At 39.6% G+C, this 19,195-nt stretch overlaps 1 protein-coding gene across 5 annotated transcripts in view; it reads left to right on the top strand.

The window, feature by feature from the left end:
* The window catches only part of CAPRIN1 (cell cycle associated protein 1), a 34,874-nt gene extending 20,082 nt beyond the window's left edge, over nt 1-14,792 (top strand). For 2 of the 5 annotated variants that reach the window (XM_082224811.1, XM_082224810.1), the window contains exons 8-19: nt 130-182; nt 267-353; nt 2,793-2,948; nt 3,417-3,525; nt 3,976-4,037; nt 4,734-4,844; nt 5,120-5,269; nt 5,462-5,615; nt 6,104-6,298; nt 7,154-7,254; nt 9,039-9,102; nt 10,521-14,792. In XM_082224811.1, coding sequence (XP_082080937.1) covers nt 130-182; nt 267-353; nt 2,793-2,948; nt 3,417-3,525; nt 3,976-4,037; nt 4,734-4,844; nt 5,120-5,269; nt 5,462-5,615; nt 6,104-6,298; nt 7,154-7,254; nt 9,039-9,102; nt 10,521-10,585 — 1,307 coding nt within the window. In that variant the 3' untranslated portion in view covers nt 10,586-14,792. The remainder of the gene's footprint in view (nt 1-129; nt 183-266; nt 354-2,792; nt 2,949-3,416; nt 3,526-3,975; nt 4,038-4,733; nt 4,845-5,119; nt 5,270-5,461; nt 5,616-6,103; nt 6,299-7,153; nt 7,255-9,038; nt 9,103-10,520) is intronic. The other 3 variants (XM_082224814.1, XM_082224812.1, XM_082224813.1) reach the window with 3 other exon arrangements.
* Nucleotides 14,793-19,195: the final 4,403 nt, after the last annotated feature.

Below are 19,195 nucleotides of genomic sequence, written 5' to 3'. Positions count from 1 at the left end.
GTTTCTTGAATGAATGTATCTCTACTAAAATTGTTAATAGTAAATTAAAACTATAAGGTAACGGTAAACTAAAAGTTATGTATTATGTTTCAGTATAGCATTACCTAAAATCATGTATTTTCCTCTTAGAGCCAGAACCAACGGAAGAATACACTGAACCCAGTGAAGTTGAATCAACAGAGGTACTAAACAGTGGAAAGATTGTAGGCACCTTTTAAAAATGAATGCTACTGTCTTACTGTTGTACTCTCTCACTTTTATTTTAGTATGTAAACAGACAGTTCATGGCAGAGACTCAGTTCAGCAGTAGTGAGAAGGAACAGGTAGATGAGTGGACAGTTGAAACTGTTGAGGTAAGGTGTTCTGAATGTTTAGGTAACATTACAATCTGTTTTCATTCCCTCGTAGCTTGAATGCAGCTGTAAATCTAAAGAGAATTGTGGTCTTTTAGCATGATTGAGCTGGTAGTCCCCTTGTCAGTGCTAGCTATTGCCCACAGTTAATTTCGAAAATTCAGTATGTAAACTAAATCACATTTCCTAAGCTAGTACACAACTAAAAGTAGACTGACAAGTTAGAAGAAAATGGCTCAGATACAAGTTCCCTCCTCTTATTTCTGCCAGTATCCCACTTCCTCTGTAGCTCTCAGTGCTACTTCTGACACTGTTCTGTAGAATCTGAGACTTAGAAGTAGTTTTTTAGATTGAGCAGGTGGTTGAAGTGAGAAGGAAGGGGATCCAAGCCTATATCTGTTATTAAACGCTCTAGTGCTGCTTTAGAATTTCCTCCTACAGTCACTAAACCTCCCCATATGTAAAATAGTGTAATTGAGATTTATATTTATATTCCAGGAGTCTTTGTATTGCTGGTATTGGGAGACTAATTACAGCATGATGTCTGTCCTAAGATAGTTTCCATTAACAAATTGGAATGAACCCATCCATTAGGGAGAACAGATGTTTTCAGAATGGTAGAACTCTATAAAACATTGGTTCACTCTAACTCTAGAATATAAACTAATTGTAATTTTTACAGCTTTGTCCACAGTTGTCTTCAGCCTTTGAAGAGATGGTGCATCTGTCAGTTGACTATCTGAAGTAGACTTTGTAACATTTTGTTCATCTACCTTAAAGCCAGGATGCAGCATTTTATGTGGAATTTCAATATACCATTAAAAGCCACAAGCATTTAACATTTGTAGTTGCAAGGCTATCTGTGATAAATGTTGATAGTTATCAAATGAAATGGTGTTTTTTTTAAAAAAAAGAATTGTTACCTAAGATTGTAACAGTAACTGTGTGTGTGTGTGTGTGTGTGTGTGTGTGTGTGTTTCTCCTGGTCCTGAGATAAAAATGTTACACTTGAAATTCTGGATAATAAGAATATTAAAGCTATTTTAATTCTTCATGGTCTCTGCAGTTTCACATATGGATTCTGCCTGCTCAGTGAAACACTCAGAACTTTCTAGCACTAGAAGAACACCTTTTGGCAGGAAACCTAGCCCCAAATGTCTGCATTAGTAGACAAAGAAGAGCTAAATTTAAATAGAATAAAAAGTGCAATGAACTATATGTACAAGTTACATTTCTACAGCAATATTATCAGTGCATATTCAGCCATGGTGTGACTTTAAATGTTGGTTCTGGGATAACCAGGTTTTGAAGTCCACTCTATTTTGTTCAATCTTATAAAATTTGAAGGTATTGGATAATCCTGATGTTTCCTTGACTATTTAAAACTGCATTGCTTGCCTTAATGCCTCTAACATGTGGCACCACAAGTGTTTAATCAGAGCAGGGTTGAGTGTCCTTTGGCCCTCCAGTTGGCTGGGTTTGCTGGGACAACATCTGGAGAACCAGAAATTCCCTATCACTGCTTTAGATGCTATAGGGCTAATTGTAGATATACTTTGAGCAACTTGTACACACGAACACCTGTTTCCTGTGAAAGCAACTTTATTTATTAGTAACACCGCTCAAGTTTCACCTTCCATTTTCTCCCCAGGCATTTGTACTATAAAGTTCCTTAAAATAAAGTATCTCTCGTCCAGTATTTCCTGAGTCTGCAAAAGGCAAAAAGAACTTTGAAATCTCTCTTGAAGAATGGAAATAATTCAATGCACAACTGAACTTCAAGCCGTGCCTTACATCTATTCAGTGCCTCAAATGTCAAAATGCAATTGCATTCTAAAAGCAGCATGCATGCACGCAGTTGCAAAACGCATGGGCACATTTTACATATTTTCAAGGAACACAAATTAACTCTGTTGATACATTTTCCTTTTTGCTTTGATCTTGCAACATATATTCTTGCAGAGGAAAGAATTGCATTTATAGACTTTGTACAACATCAGAACCAGTTTCCCTCATATTCCTGCTGAATAACTGATGCGTGGGAATGTTTGATAAAGATTCTTGAACACAAGCAGAACCCATTAGATTATTTGTCAGTCTGGATTAAAATTAACATTATTCATTATATTACCAATCAACATCGAAAGCATGTGAGCAAAATACATGCTGACAATAAAGGGGTTTCAGTGGTAGATTGTCAGATGTTAGTGCCCTTGACTTTCACTACAGCCAACTTTCACTTCTCTATCTTTAGTGAAGCTGAACAAGCAGCAATACTAAGTTATGATACTCATTTTTAAAAGAGAATGCTTTCCTTTGCAGGAAATGCATTCTTTTACATATCATATTTTGCACATCCAGTTTAGCGGTTGTGATAATAATAGTGGGCCAGTAGCGGAAACTGACAGACTGACTCTGTGTTGGCCATTTCTGATGTAGGTGGTAAATTCGCTCCAGCAACAGCCACAGGCTACATCTCCTCCAGTTCCAGATGCCCATACGCTTACTGCTGTGGCTCAAGCAGATCCTCTTGTTAGGAGACAACGAGTACAGGACCTTATGGCACAAATGCAAGGCCCCTACAACTTCATGCAGGTGTGTTGTTTTCCTTATTCATAGTTGGATTTGGTCAAAAGGGATTCTCGGGAATTACAGCCCAGTTGAAATTGGGTACATTTCACTTGCATTCATTTAATTCAGAGAGGTCAGCCCTGGCTGGCTTGCTGGTTACCGTATATACTCGAGTATAAGCCGGTTCACCACACCACAAACAGCAGTGGAAGAACAAGCAGCCCGAAAGGCACAGCACAGCGCAGCGCCTCTCCCAGCCGCGGCTCTTGTGCCTGCCCTTGTGAGAGGTGGTGGGACCAGCAATGAGAAAGGGCTCATTTCGGGTCGCTCGTCCCTCTGCCACTGCCCGCCTTGCTCAAGTATAAGCCAAGGCGGGCTTTTTCAGCATAAAACATGTGCTGAAAAAGTTGGCTTATACTCGAGTATATATGGTACTTTTGAAGGGATTCTGTTTCTTATGTACCTTGCTTGAATCTTGTCTTAATTATCTAGGACTCCATGTTGGAATTTGAGAATCAGGCACTCGACCCTGCTATTGTTTCAGCTCAGCCTATGAATGCAGCACAAAACTTGGATATACCCCAGATGGTTTGCCCTCCAGGTTGGTAAAATTGAATTCATATCTAGTTGGAGTAAGATTTTGGTATAGTTGGAAGTACTAAGTTACTAAGAATTCAGAAATCTAAATCTAGAAATGTGCATTATTTAAACATTGTCAAGGGAGTTGATTGGTAGAAACGTTTGTCATCTTATAGGTTTTCAAGTGAGGCTAGTAGGATGTGAACTACTTTTTATATTCTGATGAAGTCTGTTTGATGCCAGGCTTGTAAATACTGAACAAAAGAGCAAGTAGTTGATTAATAAAAAATCTGATACAATCTGAGGCTGTGCTTGCAGCGGTTAGGTTTTATGTGGAAAACAAATACGTTTAATTTCAATGCAGTATTCTACAGCAGAAATATATAAGCTTATATTAAACAAATAGACAGTAGTTCAGATAATATCTAACACACACACTATTTTATTATGGGTAATACTACTGTATTTCCAGTTCATACTGAATCGAGGCTTGCGCAGTCCACCCAGGTTCCTGTCCAACCTGAAGCCACACAGGTAAGAACTGTACCTGGACAACTATTGGCTAAATTTCCTCTCTGTTTCCCCAAAACCCTGGAGAGCTGCTGCCAGTCGGCATAGGCAAGCGAGAGGCACCAATCTTTTGGTGCTCTGTAAGGCAGATTTCTGTTACTACATATTTGGGCCTTGGATTTTGTCTTCAGGAGTCCCCATATGAAGGTTTTGCCTATCTGTGTTTTCTTCCCAATCCGCAGGGAATTGAAAGAAACATCCATATCTCATGAATAATGTTTGTATTGTAAGCTCAGTTCACCTAGCTCAAAACAAGCTTTTAATTTGTATGTTGTCAGGAAAGTCTGAGGCCTATTCCTGCCCCCATCATGTGAAAGTCCTTATCATAGGCCCAAGTATTTTGAAATTAGTATTAGCCTGCACTCAGGTGTATGAACATCTATGTTGGCATGCAGTTCTGCAAATACTAAAATGTGGCAAAAATTTAGCAAAATGTTGTTTTTTCATCTGCCTGTGATGGAAACTTGCAAAATAAAACTTTTGGCAAAACTTGTAATTGTTTACTGGGAATAATGAATACTAAAGGTAATCTAAAGGTAATTGAACTGAGCAAAAGAATGTTGTTAGCGCAGGTGTCAGTAAAACCATATGAGATTAATAGCAAGAAATTTACCCAGAGGCCCTGGCAGGAGTATCTGCTTAATTTTAAAACTTTGACAGGTCCCCTTGGTTTCTTCCACAAGTGAGGGATATACAGCATCCCAGCCCATGTATCAGCCTTCTCATTCAACAGAACAACGGCCTCAGAAAGAATCAATTGACCAGATTCAGGCAAGTTCATTTTGCTTGGCAAGGGGAGGAGGGACATTACTGATTCAGTGTAACCTGCTCCAGAACCTCATGTATATGGGTGTAGTGTAGAGGGACAATGCTTAGGTCCATATCTCAAAGACATAGAGCATGATAATAAGTGTTAGATAAGTAGGGATCTTAGCTTATCCTTGTCTTGGGAACACTTGGCCGTCAGTTACCTATGCTTTTATAATATGATATCACACGAAGTTGATTCATGGCTTGCTAACATCAGATTGAAATTTATTTGGCAGGCTTCAATAACCTTAAGTGCAGATCAGACACCAACATCATCGCCTCTTCCAGCTGCATCCCAGCCTCAGGTATTTCAGGCTGCCTCTAGCAAACCTTTGCATAGCAGCGGAATCAATGTTAATGCAGCTCCATTCCAGTCCATGCAGACAGTAAGTACTAAACAATCATATTTATTATAGATTGCAAAACATTTGTAAGTCAGCATCTTGATTACATAATGGTTAATTGTACCGTGGACAGTAGTAATAGTTAACTTTCTAAAAGTTGCAAAGTGTACTTGGTAATTTATCAATTTATTCAGAATATTGAATCTCTTTGGTTCTCATTTACTTCTCCTATAGGTATTTAACATGAATGCACCTGTTCCTCCTGTCAATGAGCCAGAAACTTTAAAGCAACAAAATCAGTACCAGACCAGTTACAGCCAGCCTTTCTCCAATCAGCCTCACCAAGTAGAGCAATCGGAACTTCAGCAAGAACAGCAGCTTCAGACAGGTAAACTTGTGAAAGATAGAACTTAAATGCTTCATTCTGAAAGGATAAGTTTTCAAGATAATGTAGACCAAACAAAGCATATCTTGATTGATGCTGTTGAAGTAGCATTTCAAGCATGTATGGTGAGGTGGAAGGAAGTTTTATAGTATTTATAGGGACTTAGGAGAAAAGTGCAGTTTGGTACATTTATGAACTACATGAAATAAAAATTCACCTCCCAAATGTTAAGCACTATCAAATTAAATCTGTGTGGTTATGCCAAAGGACATCCAGAGAACATTCTCAATGATCAGGGTACTTAGACTGCAATGTTCAATTTAATTCTGCAAACAATCTTTCTTTAGGTAGGTAAACATTTACTGTCGTACTTGGTGGCTCTTAAGCAAAGTTCATTGGTGAGTTAGCTTGATATTATTTGAGTCTTTAGGAAACTGGAATTATAAGTAAATTCAAGCTTTTTGCACTTCTTCTCTCTCTCTTCATTTTAGTGGTTGGCACCTACCATGGTTCCCCGGACCAGTCCCATCAAGTGGCAGGTAACCACCAGCAGCCTCCACAACAGAATACTGGGTTCCCACGTAACAGTCAGCCTTATTATAACAGCCGAGGAGTGTCTCGTGGTGGATCACGCGGCACTCGAGGCTTAATGAATGGATACAGGGGACCAGCCAATGGGTTTAGAGGTAAAAACTTAAAAACCTTTTGAGACTAATTCTGAATGTTTTCCAGAAATGCAAACTGTCCAGAAGCTTAAGCATTGTAGTAGCATGCTTCGATGATTTTTAAAAAATTATTAATTTAATATACTACAGATTGGTCAGCTTGCTGCCGCTTTTGCTCTGCTATAATATTAGTGCATATGGTACTAAGTAAAAATTACATGACAGCAAACTATGAGTATGAACTAACAATGGAGTTGTTTGACTGGAAACATAACATGATGTAGTATGAAACTGACTTTCCATTTTTGTAACCTGCTAAATGGCTGCATCTTTTTCAGGGCTTGTTACTTCCTTGGCTTACAAAAGCAAGTCTTTCATTTATTCAGCCTATGGCATTTTGTGGGATTCTTTATTTTGGTGCCTGCATTTATTAAATCACTTTAAATAATGACATTGCTAAATATATATTACACACAATGTGAAGTCTTGAACAAAACTGAAGACAATGAATAGTGCCCAGGAGCCCAGGTGCAGTTTAAACGTGTATCCACTTACTTTGTATCAGGAAGGGTTAGGTGTTACATATTTTCCTGCTGCACATTATTACATTGTAAAAGCCTGTCACTGTGCTTTTTAACCTTGGGTCCCAAGATGATATTGGACTACAACTACAATGTCTATACTGAAAGCTTACCAGCTTGAAATTTTTCCTTCCGGTGTGTTTTTTCTCTCAATCTCTTAGATGACCTTTGGATTGCTTTCTTTAATACAGAATATTTTTTCCTTAAATTGAATATTGTTTTATTCTGAATATATACATATATCCTTTATAAGGTATGCAATACTTTTCAATTAGTTTTCCCCTCTGATTTTTAGGAGGTTATGATGGCTACCGCCCTTCATTTTCCAACACTCCAAATAGTGGTTACACACAGGCACAATTCAGTGCTCCTCGCGACTATTCCACCTACCAGCGGGTAAGTTGATGGAACAGTGGAAAGAGTTCCTTAGTTTATAATGCTTGAGAAAATGCATATTTTAATAAAAGTTTCATTGCATAAGAAATTTATATTTGGATTGATTTTTAATCTAAAGATAAAATCTACTTTTAGAAATCCTTGGTTAACAGTTTTCCCATTGGGTACAAATAGGCCACTGCCTATATACTTTCTGCCTCCTAGTCTGCTTTGTTAGACTGCATCCATTTGTCATCATACTCCATTTAGTACTGACGTTACTAGGTGAGGGGCTTATCAATTGAGAAGCAAAATGAGCTCACCAAAGAATAAGGGAGAAGTTTCTACATAACTCAAGTATGTAGAAGTATAGAATTATACTGCCAATTATAAGGCAGTTTGTTAACTTGAGTCACCCCAAAATATCTGACAGCAATCTGTGAACTTGAACTGCTAATGGCCAAGAGAGAGGAGGGTCTAGAGCAGATGTGGGGGGGCTTTGGTCCTCTAAATGTTTTTGGATTACAATTCTCATCATGCCTAGCCAATGGCCATGTTTGCTGAGGTTGATGGAAGTTGTAGTTCAGCAGCATCCGGAGAGCCAAAGGTTCCCCATCTGTTGCCTAAAAAACCAGAGGTCCAGCAGCCTTTGAGAATTTTACCAGTTATACCTCTTGTTGAGTTGAGATACAGAAAGTGTCATTTGAAGGGAGGGAGAGGGCAGACAGGGATAGGAAGTTGGCCTACTCAAGCCCCTGGCGGCATATAGTAAGTGCCCTGGAGCTGCAGAGGGTTCAAGTTGGGAGGGAATGAGTGCTGTGTGGTTAAGAAGCCCAACTCTTCTCCCTAAGCGAAGTGGTGGCTTTCTCAGGAGGAAGGAAATGAAAAAAGATGCCTGTGCTTCTCTTCTCCTGCCTCAAATAATAGTTATAAAATACTGTGGGTTGGGGTGGGCAGCTGCCTAGTCCTATATGGAACAACATAGGATCACCAGGGGATGGGTGGAAGTTGAGAAAAAAGGTATTCTTTCACCAAATTCTTGTCTTCTCTCCCCCGCCACCCCTCCTGAACAACATTGCAAGTCTCTTGTTCTAGATTGACTAGAACTCTGTTCTTAGGGACATTGCAATATTGTGTTCAAATTCCAGCTTGTCGTTTTCTGGGTTTTGATTCCCCGGGGCCAGAATTCCATCTGCCCCATGTGTGAACAGAAAGCATTTCTATGTGTGCACAAGAAAGGAAGGGTGCTAATGGCTTTCTCTTTTAGCTGCATCCCCTTGTCCCCCAATCTTCTGAAATGGTTTTTAAGGGTGTGACTGAAATAGCACATATGCCCATTTGAATCCTGGACAGGGACTTCCAAAAACTAAGCGTATTTTTCACTCTATAAGACACAACCCCTCCTAAAAAGTAAGGGGAAATGTGTGTGTGTCTTATGGAGTGAATGCAGGCTCCGCAGCTTTCGCTGAACTCAGGAGAGCAAGAGGGATCGGTGCGCACCAACCCCTCTTGTTCTTCGGGCTTCGCTTCGCTGGAGAGGCGCTGTGCATCTTTCCCTCTCTGCACAGCGCCCCTTCAGCGAAGCGGGGGGAGAAATGGAAGGGGCTCGGTTTCTCCTGCCACTTCACTGAGTGGGAGAGAATATTTTTTTTTCCTGTTCTCTAAAATTAGGTGCGTTTTATGGTTGGGTGCATCTTAAAGAGCGAAAAATACGGTATATCCTGAAATAAAATACTGAAATGACAACTTTTAAAACCATTTTAATGAAACTTGTTGCACTTCTCTTTGGTCATCTTTTTTTCTAGGATGGATATCAACAGAATTTCAAGCGTGGCTCTGGACAAAGTGGTCCTCGGGGAGCCCCTCGAGGTAATATTCAAGTGGTGAATCTCTGATTGAATCTGTAGAGAGGCTCTTAGGAGTTGCAGACTTTCAGCTGTTTCAGTTCTCATGTGTTTAACTGTTGTAGACATTTGTTGAAAGTTGTTCATGAATTTGATTTTTGAACTGTATATTGTTAAACTTCCTTTCTCGGCTTTTATTTAAGGCTACTAGGTTGCTTTTTATTCCTTGCCCAAGCCACTGTTGAAAATGCAAGCTTACCCAATTGTGAGGTGTGTAATTCTGCTGTGGAAAATGTTTGGCAAGCTCCAATAGTGTCTGCTTTTGTATTTTGCTATTGCTACTTGGATTTCAATAAAGAACTTGCATTATTTGTAGCCTGTCCAGAAATTCTGTTTTCAGCTACATAAGATGCTATATTCTTGTATGCAGATGGAATCTGTTGAAAAAGACCTACTCAATTTTGCATGTAAATAGCATATACATATTTACAACTTTATTCTGTTTGCTGCTTTATACTTAAGTGTACAAAATAGTTTGCAATTGGAAAATAAGCAAAGCAGTGGCTGCAGTTCAGTCAAGTGTGGGTGTACTCCCTGTGCAAGAATTCATTTCAGAGGGCTTAGTAGAGCCTATTACCCCACCCCACCCCAAATTTCCCTTGCCAATATGAGCACAGGATGTGCAGAAGGAAGCTGGATGGTGCTATAGGAAGCACGTAAACAGGTATTTAGTTCCCTGCAGTGCCCCCTTATGTCACCAATGTATGCACACTTGGTGGGAGGAAGGGCTCTTTAGTCTTGTGGGTGGGGGACTCTACATGTTGGCACTATGCCTGCTCTTGAGTGGATAGAAGCCAATCATTTTTAGTGCACCAGCTGAAAATGGATGTAGGACTTAAGATGAGGCAAAAAAGATAGCTAAATCTCATCTAGTGCAAACTTTATTATAAATCCTTCCAGAAAATCCATTGAACGAAAGTAAATTACAGGAATTTCTTACAATTGCTTTGATGTACCAAAATACGAAATAGAACCACTGGAAGCAGTTCTAACCAGATACTGCCCTTTTAGTGTCTTGGATCAGCACACTGACAATTGTCTATACTATATTTTGTTTTAGAAGTGTATACAATACTGTTATTCAGTTACTACATTTCAATAGTACTTTGTAGTTGTGTTCACTGAAATATAGTTTATGGCTTATTGGTAGTAGATTGGTAGGCATTTGGAACAAAGGTTAGATTTAAGACTGATGTAAGTAAGTTGTTTGTGTACATTCAAAGCCTGTCTTCACCTGGTGAGCGAATAGGTATCATTCCTCTTATTGTCTCTAGGCATTTATTAGACAAACATAGTAGGGGACCAGACTTTAGAGAGGCAGCCATTCTGACTATTAAAGGATCTCACTTGATCCAAAAATAAAATGCTATTTTTATTTTCTAGGTCGTGGAGGGCCCCCAAGACCCAACAGAGGGATGCCTCAAATGAATGCTCAGCAAGTGAATTAAACTAATTCACAGGATTACATTTAAACGCCAAAAACACACTGGCCAGTGTACCATACATGTTCCAGAAGAGTTATCTCTTGGTTCTCCTTTATAGGAAGTTCATAGTAAAGGGATTATTTTCATTGCCCATAAAGACAAGACTACAGTTGTCAGCTTTATACCTGGATATGGAAAGAAACAACGTTTACTCTGCATGTTCTATCCTAAGCATCATCTTGAGCCTTGCACATGAGATCCAGAATCTTTACCCTTGCTCTGATTAAAAGCAAAAAATGGCAGTTTTAGGGTTATGAAAATCTCCATAGTTAACTGAACAGGCAGAAATAACCCCACTGACTCCATTGACATTATATAGTGCTGCAGCAAATTCGGATAAAAATATCTAAATCCCTAAATGTTTTACTCAGAAAATTGGTGTATTTAAACTTTGACATGAAAGGAAGATGGAAGAAGCGAATTGTGGTTTGACAGAGCAACTGCATTTCAGCTTTTTCTGTTAGACTGAACCACTGAACATCTGTGATGCATAATAAATGATGCCTATACCCCAACTAATAAGCTGATGGACAGCTTAGGGCACACCCTTAGTTACAGCATTTTTTTTATTAGGCCTGACTTGCTGTGGCAAAGGGATGCATTAATTTTTTTGTGTAGCTGTTGATATAATTGTGTAAACCCAGAATTAGGCTTTGATTGGCACTTTAAATTTTTCTGTAAGAAATAGAAGATGTAATCTGAATGGCCACATTTGTTTGCAATGTGAAGTGTTAAAGAATTCTCTCCTGAACACATTTCTGGGATAGCAATGACATTTGTAAGGATTGGTATTCTTATCTTTCCTTATTTTTTCCCCTTGTCTGCCACTGATACTTGATCTTGCTGTATTATTGCCCAAATAACTGATGTCGGTACTGATGGGAATTAATGGATATTCATAACACTTTTGGTTACATTATTTCTATTTTGCAGCCTGAAGGTTTTAAGAAATCTCAAATCCCTGCTGCTGCCCTTTTAAATTGCTCTCTTTTGAAAAGCACCAGTATGTGTTTGGATCGGTTTCCCCTTTAAGGGAAATTACAGCCAGCAGTTACAGATTTAAGCAAGATAAATAAAACATGTTTATAAAAAAATGTATTCTTTAACGTATCTTAAGTGACTACTGCAAATGTAATAGGGAAACAGAAACTTCAGAAGCACATTCCCAGATCTTTAAATGTTAACGTTCAAAGATATTCAGAAAGTTAGTAGGTGTATTATCTTCTGTGGAGTCTTGAAACTTATCTTCTGAGGAGATGCAGTCATCTCCCTCTCCCCCTCATTCATTCTCTCTCTCTCTCTCTCTCTCTCTCTCTCTCTCTCTCTTTCTCTTTCTCTGCCCCCCCAACCAATTGAAGACTGTTGAAGCTGATAATTCAAGCCATCTCATGAGCTGTACATAATAGTTTGAGCAGGTAGTGAGAATTGTATTCATGGCACCTGTTGAATGTAGCAGTCCAGCCCATGGAACCCACTGAACAAGAGTTTCTGAATTATTTGGGAATATATTTGCAGAAGGCTGATTCTGTGTGCACAGTGCCCTTTTTCTATTAGTGCTGATCCCCTTTTAAGACTGTTTTTGTTTCATGGATATAGTTAATTGAACTGAAAAAGAGAATAGATTTTTAAAATCTGATTGGCAAGTAGTGGTTTCTTCTTAAATTACTTAGCATCTGTGCCCACCTCCATTTATTTAAAAAGGAGAAAGACTTCAGCTATCACCATGAGAATTACCTACTTTCATCTTTGAGGTTGTCCTAGGTTGTAATTACTAAGTACTTACAAGTAGTATTTTTGCATTTCTAAAAAGTGACCCCCATCCATTTTATACAGCTAAGCAAGTCTTCTAACAGGTTGGTACAGTATCTGAAGCCAAAGGTTCAGATTTAAGAACTAAATAGGCAGAAATTTGTGGTGTGATTATACACACGACCACACACCCAATTTTTGTCTAGAAAAGCTGTGCAAGTATGAATTATGCAAATAGCATGCTTTGGGGTTATTTTACACAATTTTTTGCAGGCTTTGGCTGTAAGGAGCCATGCAGCACAATCAAGCCATACATTCTGAATACTTTGGAAATACTGCTAACCTCCCTCTTTGGCTTCTGAGATTTTACCCAACTATTTTTGTACTTTCAGGGCCAATATTGTAGCTATAAAGGCCAGAATCCCTGGGCACTATAATCAAACTAAAGTACACGTCTTAAAGTTGAGCTCTACTCTTCTAAATATTATTGATTCCTTATGTTCTCCATAGTGACTCAGCATGACCAGAAGGCATTGGGTTGTATCCAATTTGTTTGCCGAAGGGACATCACCATAATGGACGCTTCCGCTGAAGGGAGGGAAACAGATTTTTCATTTCCCCTTTCCTTAATTGTTACCTTCCATTCTGTTCCAAAGGGTCATCTAAGCCTCTGGAGCAGATTTGCAGGGTGCATAGGAGGCTGCTGGGCATGAAGAGGAATAACCAAAACCATCACCTCCCCATTGTCCATTGAAGTGTACAATTAATAGAGTTCCACTTCTGGATGCAACCCCTGAGTTGGAGACCAACGTGGTGATGTTTTGACTTCACTGGTGGTAGTCTTTATGATCACTGGATCTTAAATGATTATATTGAATTAGGAAATCATCATCCACCTTCATAGCTTGGAAAAAAGTGAAGTACTATTTAATAGAGGCCTATTTGTGATAGAAAAGCTACAGTTCAAACAACTTAGGAGCAGTATTATATGTATTTATTTGCCTTATTCAGATCATCACTTTGTATGTTAGAATCCTGTCTTCTGTGACCAGCCATCAAAAAGACATGAGATAGTGCTTCTCCCGAGAGAGAGAGATGCCAACCATAGTGTTTTCCTCCAATTATTTTTCAGGATCCAAAAATTCAGTTATGATCTTCAGACTCTTAACTAATATATTGATATAATAATACACTTGTTAATTCCTTTTTAATCTGGCAAAGCTACTGCCCTTCACAACAGTCTCTAGTAATGAGATCTACAGATGTTTTGTGAATTGTTTTAAGAAAGGTGTGTCTGTTTGTGGTGCCCATTCTAGAGTTACTGCTTTATCATCAAAATAGAATTTCCGTGTTCAGTGTTCATGATCGGTTCACTGTTCATCTACATCCCCCTAGACCTTTCTCACAAGTCAAGATGAAAAGCAGTTTGAGTCCCTCCTATTACTATTTCTGCATCTGAATGGTGTTAAAAGTGGGGCAAACAGCTTAACAGAAATCAAATACATATTGAAGGCAATGTAGGAGTTATATTTGCATATGAGACTAAGGAAAAGTGCTCATGTGTAAAATCTGTAGACATTAAGTGAATGGAACTGTTTTGTCTGCCTTGGTGTTTTTGCGCCTTGTTTTTTAACTGCAGTACCTTTAAGCTGATGACTTTATTAAAAAACAATGACATTTAGAATCAAACACTCTGGATGTATATTTTTAAAAAATTCCACTGCAGCCTACATTCCTAAACTTCAGTGTATGTTAAAATACCACTGGTGTTAAAAAAAAAAAAACTTTCAAAGCTTTGCCCTGCATCTTTCTCTGGTATTCTACTTTTTGTTAAATACCACCAGTACATTCAAATGTGTGTTAGGTCATTCCTGTTTCTACTGCCACTTAACAGAAATTACATTTTAAAACCTTGCCTGCCTTTTCTGTGATTTCGGTGTTGCCATTGTAATGTTCTTCATCTCTCTTCACCCACACAAAGTTTACTGTTGCAATCAGCTTAGCATTCTTTTAATTAATGTATAATCTTCATTTTTAAAAATTACACACTTCATTTGGATAGGAAGAGGTGCTTACAGTAGTACATTAAAAGTATAGTAAGTTGCCCCTCTTGTGACTGTTGCCTAATGTGACTATTGCATGTTGTGTTAGAATTGTTCAAAGCCAAGCTTGTAATAATATATCTATGCAAATATTGTGAATTTTAAAAATTAGAAATTTGAGGGTAGTGATTAATTTGGACGTTCCTGGAAGAAATTGAAATTAGTGCCTATGCAGCTGTATTCTGCACTTTTGACTGCAGATCAGATTGGTGAACCATTGCCTTTTACTGCTCCAGCCCAATGAGGCATTTATTTTGTAGTTCTTGTATGGGAAAAGCGTGAGAACTGGGATTTTCATTAAAACAATGTAATTTAAATTATTATAAGCTTTATTATTTTCACACTGACATCACCAGCAATCATGATTTTACGTGAAATCTCGCCACCAGTTTCTTCCAAATGAACTTCTGCCAATACAGATAATTTGCATCCTAGATCACAGAAAGGAAGGAAGCCTGGTTTTAAATACAACTGGGTGTGTGTGCAAAGAAGAAGCGTGTGTCTGTATAATTTCACACCTTTTTGTGATTGCATTTTTGTAATAACTTTTTAAAAACTTTTAAATGTATTTTAAATCGCAACCCGTCCTATCATTTTAGGGTGAAAGTCAGGTAATATTTAAACAACACTGCTGGCGTAGTTGTGAAATTTCAGCATATAGTAAAGGGATCTGACATGGGACTACACTTCTAATGTAAATGTTGTTGTTTAGTCATTTAGTCGTGTCCGACTCTTCGTGACCCCATGGACCAGAGCACGCTATGTGTACCTAATTGCCTGTAAATATAAACAGGCAATTAGGTACATATAACATTTTCAGGAAACCTGAGACTCCCATCATTCCTGAGCATTGAGCGTGTTGGCTGGGACCGATGGGGGTTGGAGCTGAGAAACATTGGAAAGGCCACAGGTTCTCCACCCCTGTCTTCAGAGTAATTACTATAGACACAAGTCTACTTTTTCAGAAGAGTCAAGACTAGCTTACTAGGTAGTACAAAGTTTTCAAAAGATAATGCTAGTTAAAAATAGGTTCCAGAACTGATTTTAATAAAATTGAGAAGACTTTCACAACACTATAGTTAATGTAAAAGTGGATATGTGAACGAAACCCATGTTTCAGGGTGTTAATGCCCGAATAGAGAAGCTGCATAATATTTCATCTGCAGTGAAATGAACTGAGGGTCCGTTCATTCGATACCATGAGGAAGATGCTTTCCCACCTCTGTTTATTCTGCAGCATCTTTGCTGTTATGCTGTTTTGCCTTGATTCAGGAAGTACCCAATACTACAATCTTTGGCTATTGGAAATTCATGCTAAACATGTTTACTCACTAGCTTTTTTGTCAACCAAGCCCCCCTTTTAAGCACCATTCTACAAGCAAAATTCTATAATGGCAGCAGCACAAGCCGAATAGTGTGTCAACCTAGCAACACCCATCTGTTCTAAACTGCATACATAGGGCTGATATCTGCAGATCCAACTCTGAAACTAATGTCAAATTAGCCATGTATTTGTCTCCAGTTTGTTACTCTTTTTAAAATCAAACATTAGGAATAAAAATCTTCATGAAGGTTGTATTTCCCGTTGAACTGCCCTGTGCAACTGCCTAATGTTCAACACTTCCATTCATCTTAAGCCTGCCTCCTTCCTGTGATGTTGAATCTTCTTAATACTGTGGTTCAAACAATGTTCATGGATACACTTCTGAAGTTCACAATGATCATCCACAGTGGTAAAGGCTACATAGAAGAAACAATTACACTGGGATACTTGCTTCATTTGCAGCAACTATTTCAAGCCTGAATAGAGAAGGAAAACCCAGAGAATGGCCACGTTCATGCCATACATTTAAAACACTGATAGCACTGTAAAACTTGTTAAGTGTGCCGAGACTTCTTGGAGACCTCTAATCCCCTCCCAAAACTATAATTCCCAGTGGTTTAACAATCCCTATTCCCAGGAAACTGGCAAGGGAACACCGGTGGTCTCACAACCCTCAGCACCCTTAAGAGTGATATCCTAGTGTGATATATATATATATATATATATATATATGCTTTCGTAGATTTTCACGGGTACAGGAATGCAGGTTTTGGTGTCTTCGGGTGTCTTCCCGTGTAAGAGTCGGGGTGTCTGTGCGACGTTTCGACGAGGTCTCACTCGTCATCTTCAGGCTGGTGCTTTCGGCTTCTTGTTTTTTCGGCTTCTTGTTACTGGAACAGTCTGTTCCAGTAACAAGAAGCCGAAAGCACCAGCCTGAAGATGACGAGTGAGACCTCGTCGAAACGTCGCACAGACACCCCGACTCTTACACGGGAAGACACCCGAAGACACCAAAACCTGCATTCCTGTACCCGTGAAAATCTACGAAAGCAAATATATATATATATATATATATATATATATATATATATATATATATGGTGTGAATGTGACCCATATTACAAATGGCTGAAAAATGACACCTAGTCCTGATAACCATTATGCTATATATTTGTCTTTTGAGAAGTTATACTTGTTTACTGTGTAGTCGTGTTTTATATATCTTGAGTGTGAATGGAGAAAAATAGGACTCCTGCTTTCAGCCCTGCACTTCTCTCCCCACAAATAGACATCTGGGACTAAATCCAACTTCCTTGATAATTGGTGGACTACAATGAAAATATGTAGGGTGTGCTACGTGACACTAAAATGATTTGTTCTATTAGAGAAGGTGATTTAAATAAGTTATTTACCTACACTTCCTACTCACTAGGCACTTGTCCCATGTAGAGCTCACTTCAGAGTAAAGCACAGGCTTATGTTGTAAAGCACCCGCAAACTAGGGAGCAGTGCTATTTTTCTTGAAAAATAGGTATCGGAACTCTCCATGAACTCCCCTTGTTTTCTTGTCATTATAGAGGTGCCCATCTGAGAAGGTGCTGGACCTGAGTTCTGGCTGAAAAAAGTCCTGCTGGGGAGCAATTTGAAAACACAATCGTGTACATGTGAGGCTTGCATCTTGACAATACCATCAGTAAGGACCAAGGCTCTGTGCGTGTTTATTGGCAATGCACTTTAAGGCTCCTAATTCTTCACTGGCTACCACCGCCACATCTCCACCTGCCCACGATGTAGATCTCAGGTGTGGGGCAGTTGGTGTAATCTTGGGTAAAATGCCTTGTAGCGGAGCCAGCCTGCCTATGAGATGTGATGAAATACCTACTTCCGGTAGCGGAAGCAGAAGAGGCAGCGTTCTATCCACTTCCACCACTGCCAGAATGCCCCCCCCCCCAGTGGCAGTGAAAGTGTGTGTGTGTTGGGGGTGTGTGACAGCGTGGTGGTGGGGACAGGAGGTGGCAATTCCTGATTCACCTCAGGTGACAAAATGGACTGGGCTGCCCCTGCCTTGTAGGCTAAACTGGAAATTGTGCCATACCTGAATCACACCCCCGCCCAGCCAGTGTACACAATACTGAGCTAGATGAATCAGTTGATTATAGACTGTATAATGCAGCTGTTTTCCTGAATCTCAAGTTAATTTGCTTAGCCTTAAGACTACGATGCTATACATATTTATCTGGCAGGGAGTTATCTCTGAATTCAACAAGACTTGTGAGTAGACAGGCCTAGGACTGTACTGTTCATCCTTATCCCAAACCTGATTATTGGAAGTTGATTAGCTAAGTCTTACTACTGGAGATTTTGAGTTTTCTGTTCTGGGGGAAAAGTGGTTTCTGTAAGCTGTTTAAAATGGTAGCTCTGTTACAAATGGTAAACAGGAATGGTGTTTGTAAATACACACACAAACACTTCAGTCAAGCCAATGATTCAAAAACTTAAAATTCAGCAGAAATAATTGCATGGCCTGTATATATTTATTTTTGTGTAGGCTGAGAAAGAGGTAGGAGAGACTGGCATCAAATTTCGGCCATGATTCTGAGCCTTCTTGGTAGATAAGGCTACCAGGGACTACTGCCCGTATCGTTTATGTGCGCTACGTCTAAATGCCAGTTGGGAATTACAACGTGGGGAGAGTGTTGCTGTAACACTCAGGTCCCGATTACGGGCTTCCGAATGGTTGGCTGCTGTAGGAACAGGATACTGGACTCAGATGGACTTTGGGGAGCTCATCCTGCAGGGCTATATTCTCAGCAACACTATTTGCGTTGTGGCGACAGTAACGAAAGAGTGCATCACAGGGCGAGATCTTTCTTTGAGAGGATGAAATACACGGGAGCCCTTCGAGGAACTGAAGCGGGCAACGCACATGACTGAGAAGCAAAGCTGGAAACGGAACGTGGAGGCGCTCCCGGGAAAAATAAATGCGGGGTTGCAGAATCAGAAGAATATTTGCATCAGCCACTAGCCATAGCAATAAAATAAAATGTACTGAAGATAGAGATGCAATGCATTTTGGGGGTTTACAACCATAATCAAATAGTAGATCTTACTCTAACTGCCCCCTCGGAAAACCTTGCAGTTTTTGCTGTCCCCTGAAATTAGCGGGGTTACAGTCTTATTGGCAGGTTTCAGCTCAGCGCTATGCGCGCGTGGTTATGCGGTAGAGAGGGACCAAGTGCCTAGGACTGGGCTCGAAGGCACCGGGACTCTCAAGATCCGTATGTAATGGAAAGGCCCGCGGCTACCAATTCCAGCCAGCTTCGCAAGCGGGCGGACGCTAAACGCACGAGGACCGCCGGCGCCTCCTGCTCCTCCTCTTCCTGCTCGTGGAGAATACGA

Source organism: Podarcis vaucheri (assembly GCF_965113315.1).
Source record: "Podarcis vaucheri genome assembly, chromosome: 1".
NCBI classification, from domain to species: domain Eukaryota; kingdom Metazoa; phylum Chordata; class Lepidosauria; order Squamata; family Lacertidae; genus Podarcis; species Podarcis vaucheri.
This window is presented reverse-complemented; position numbering and strand designations above follow the sequence as displayed.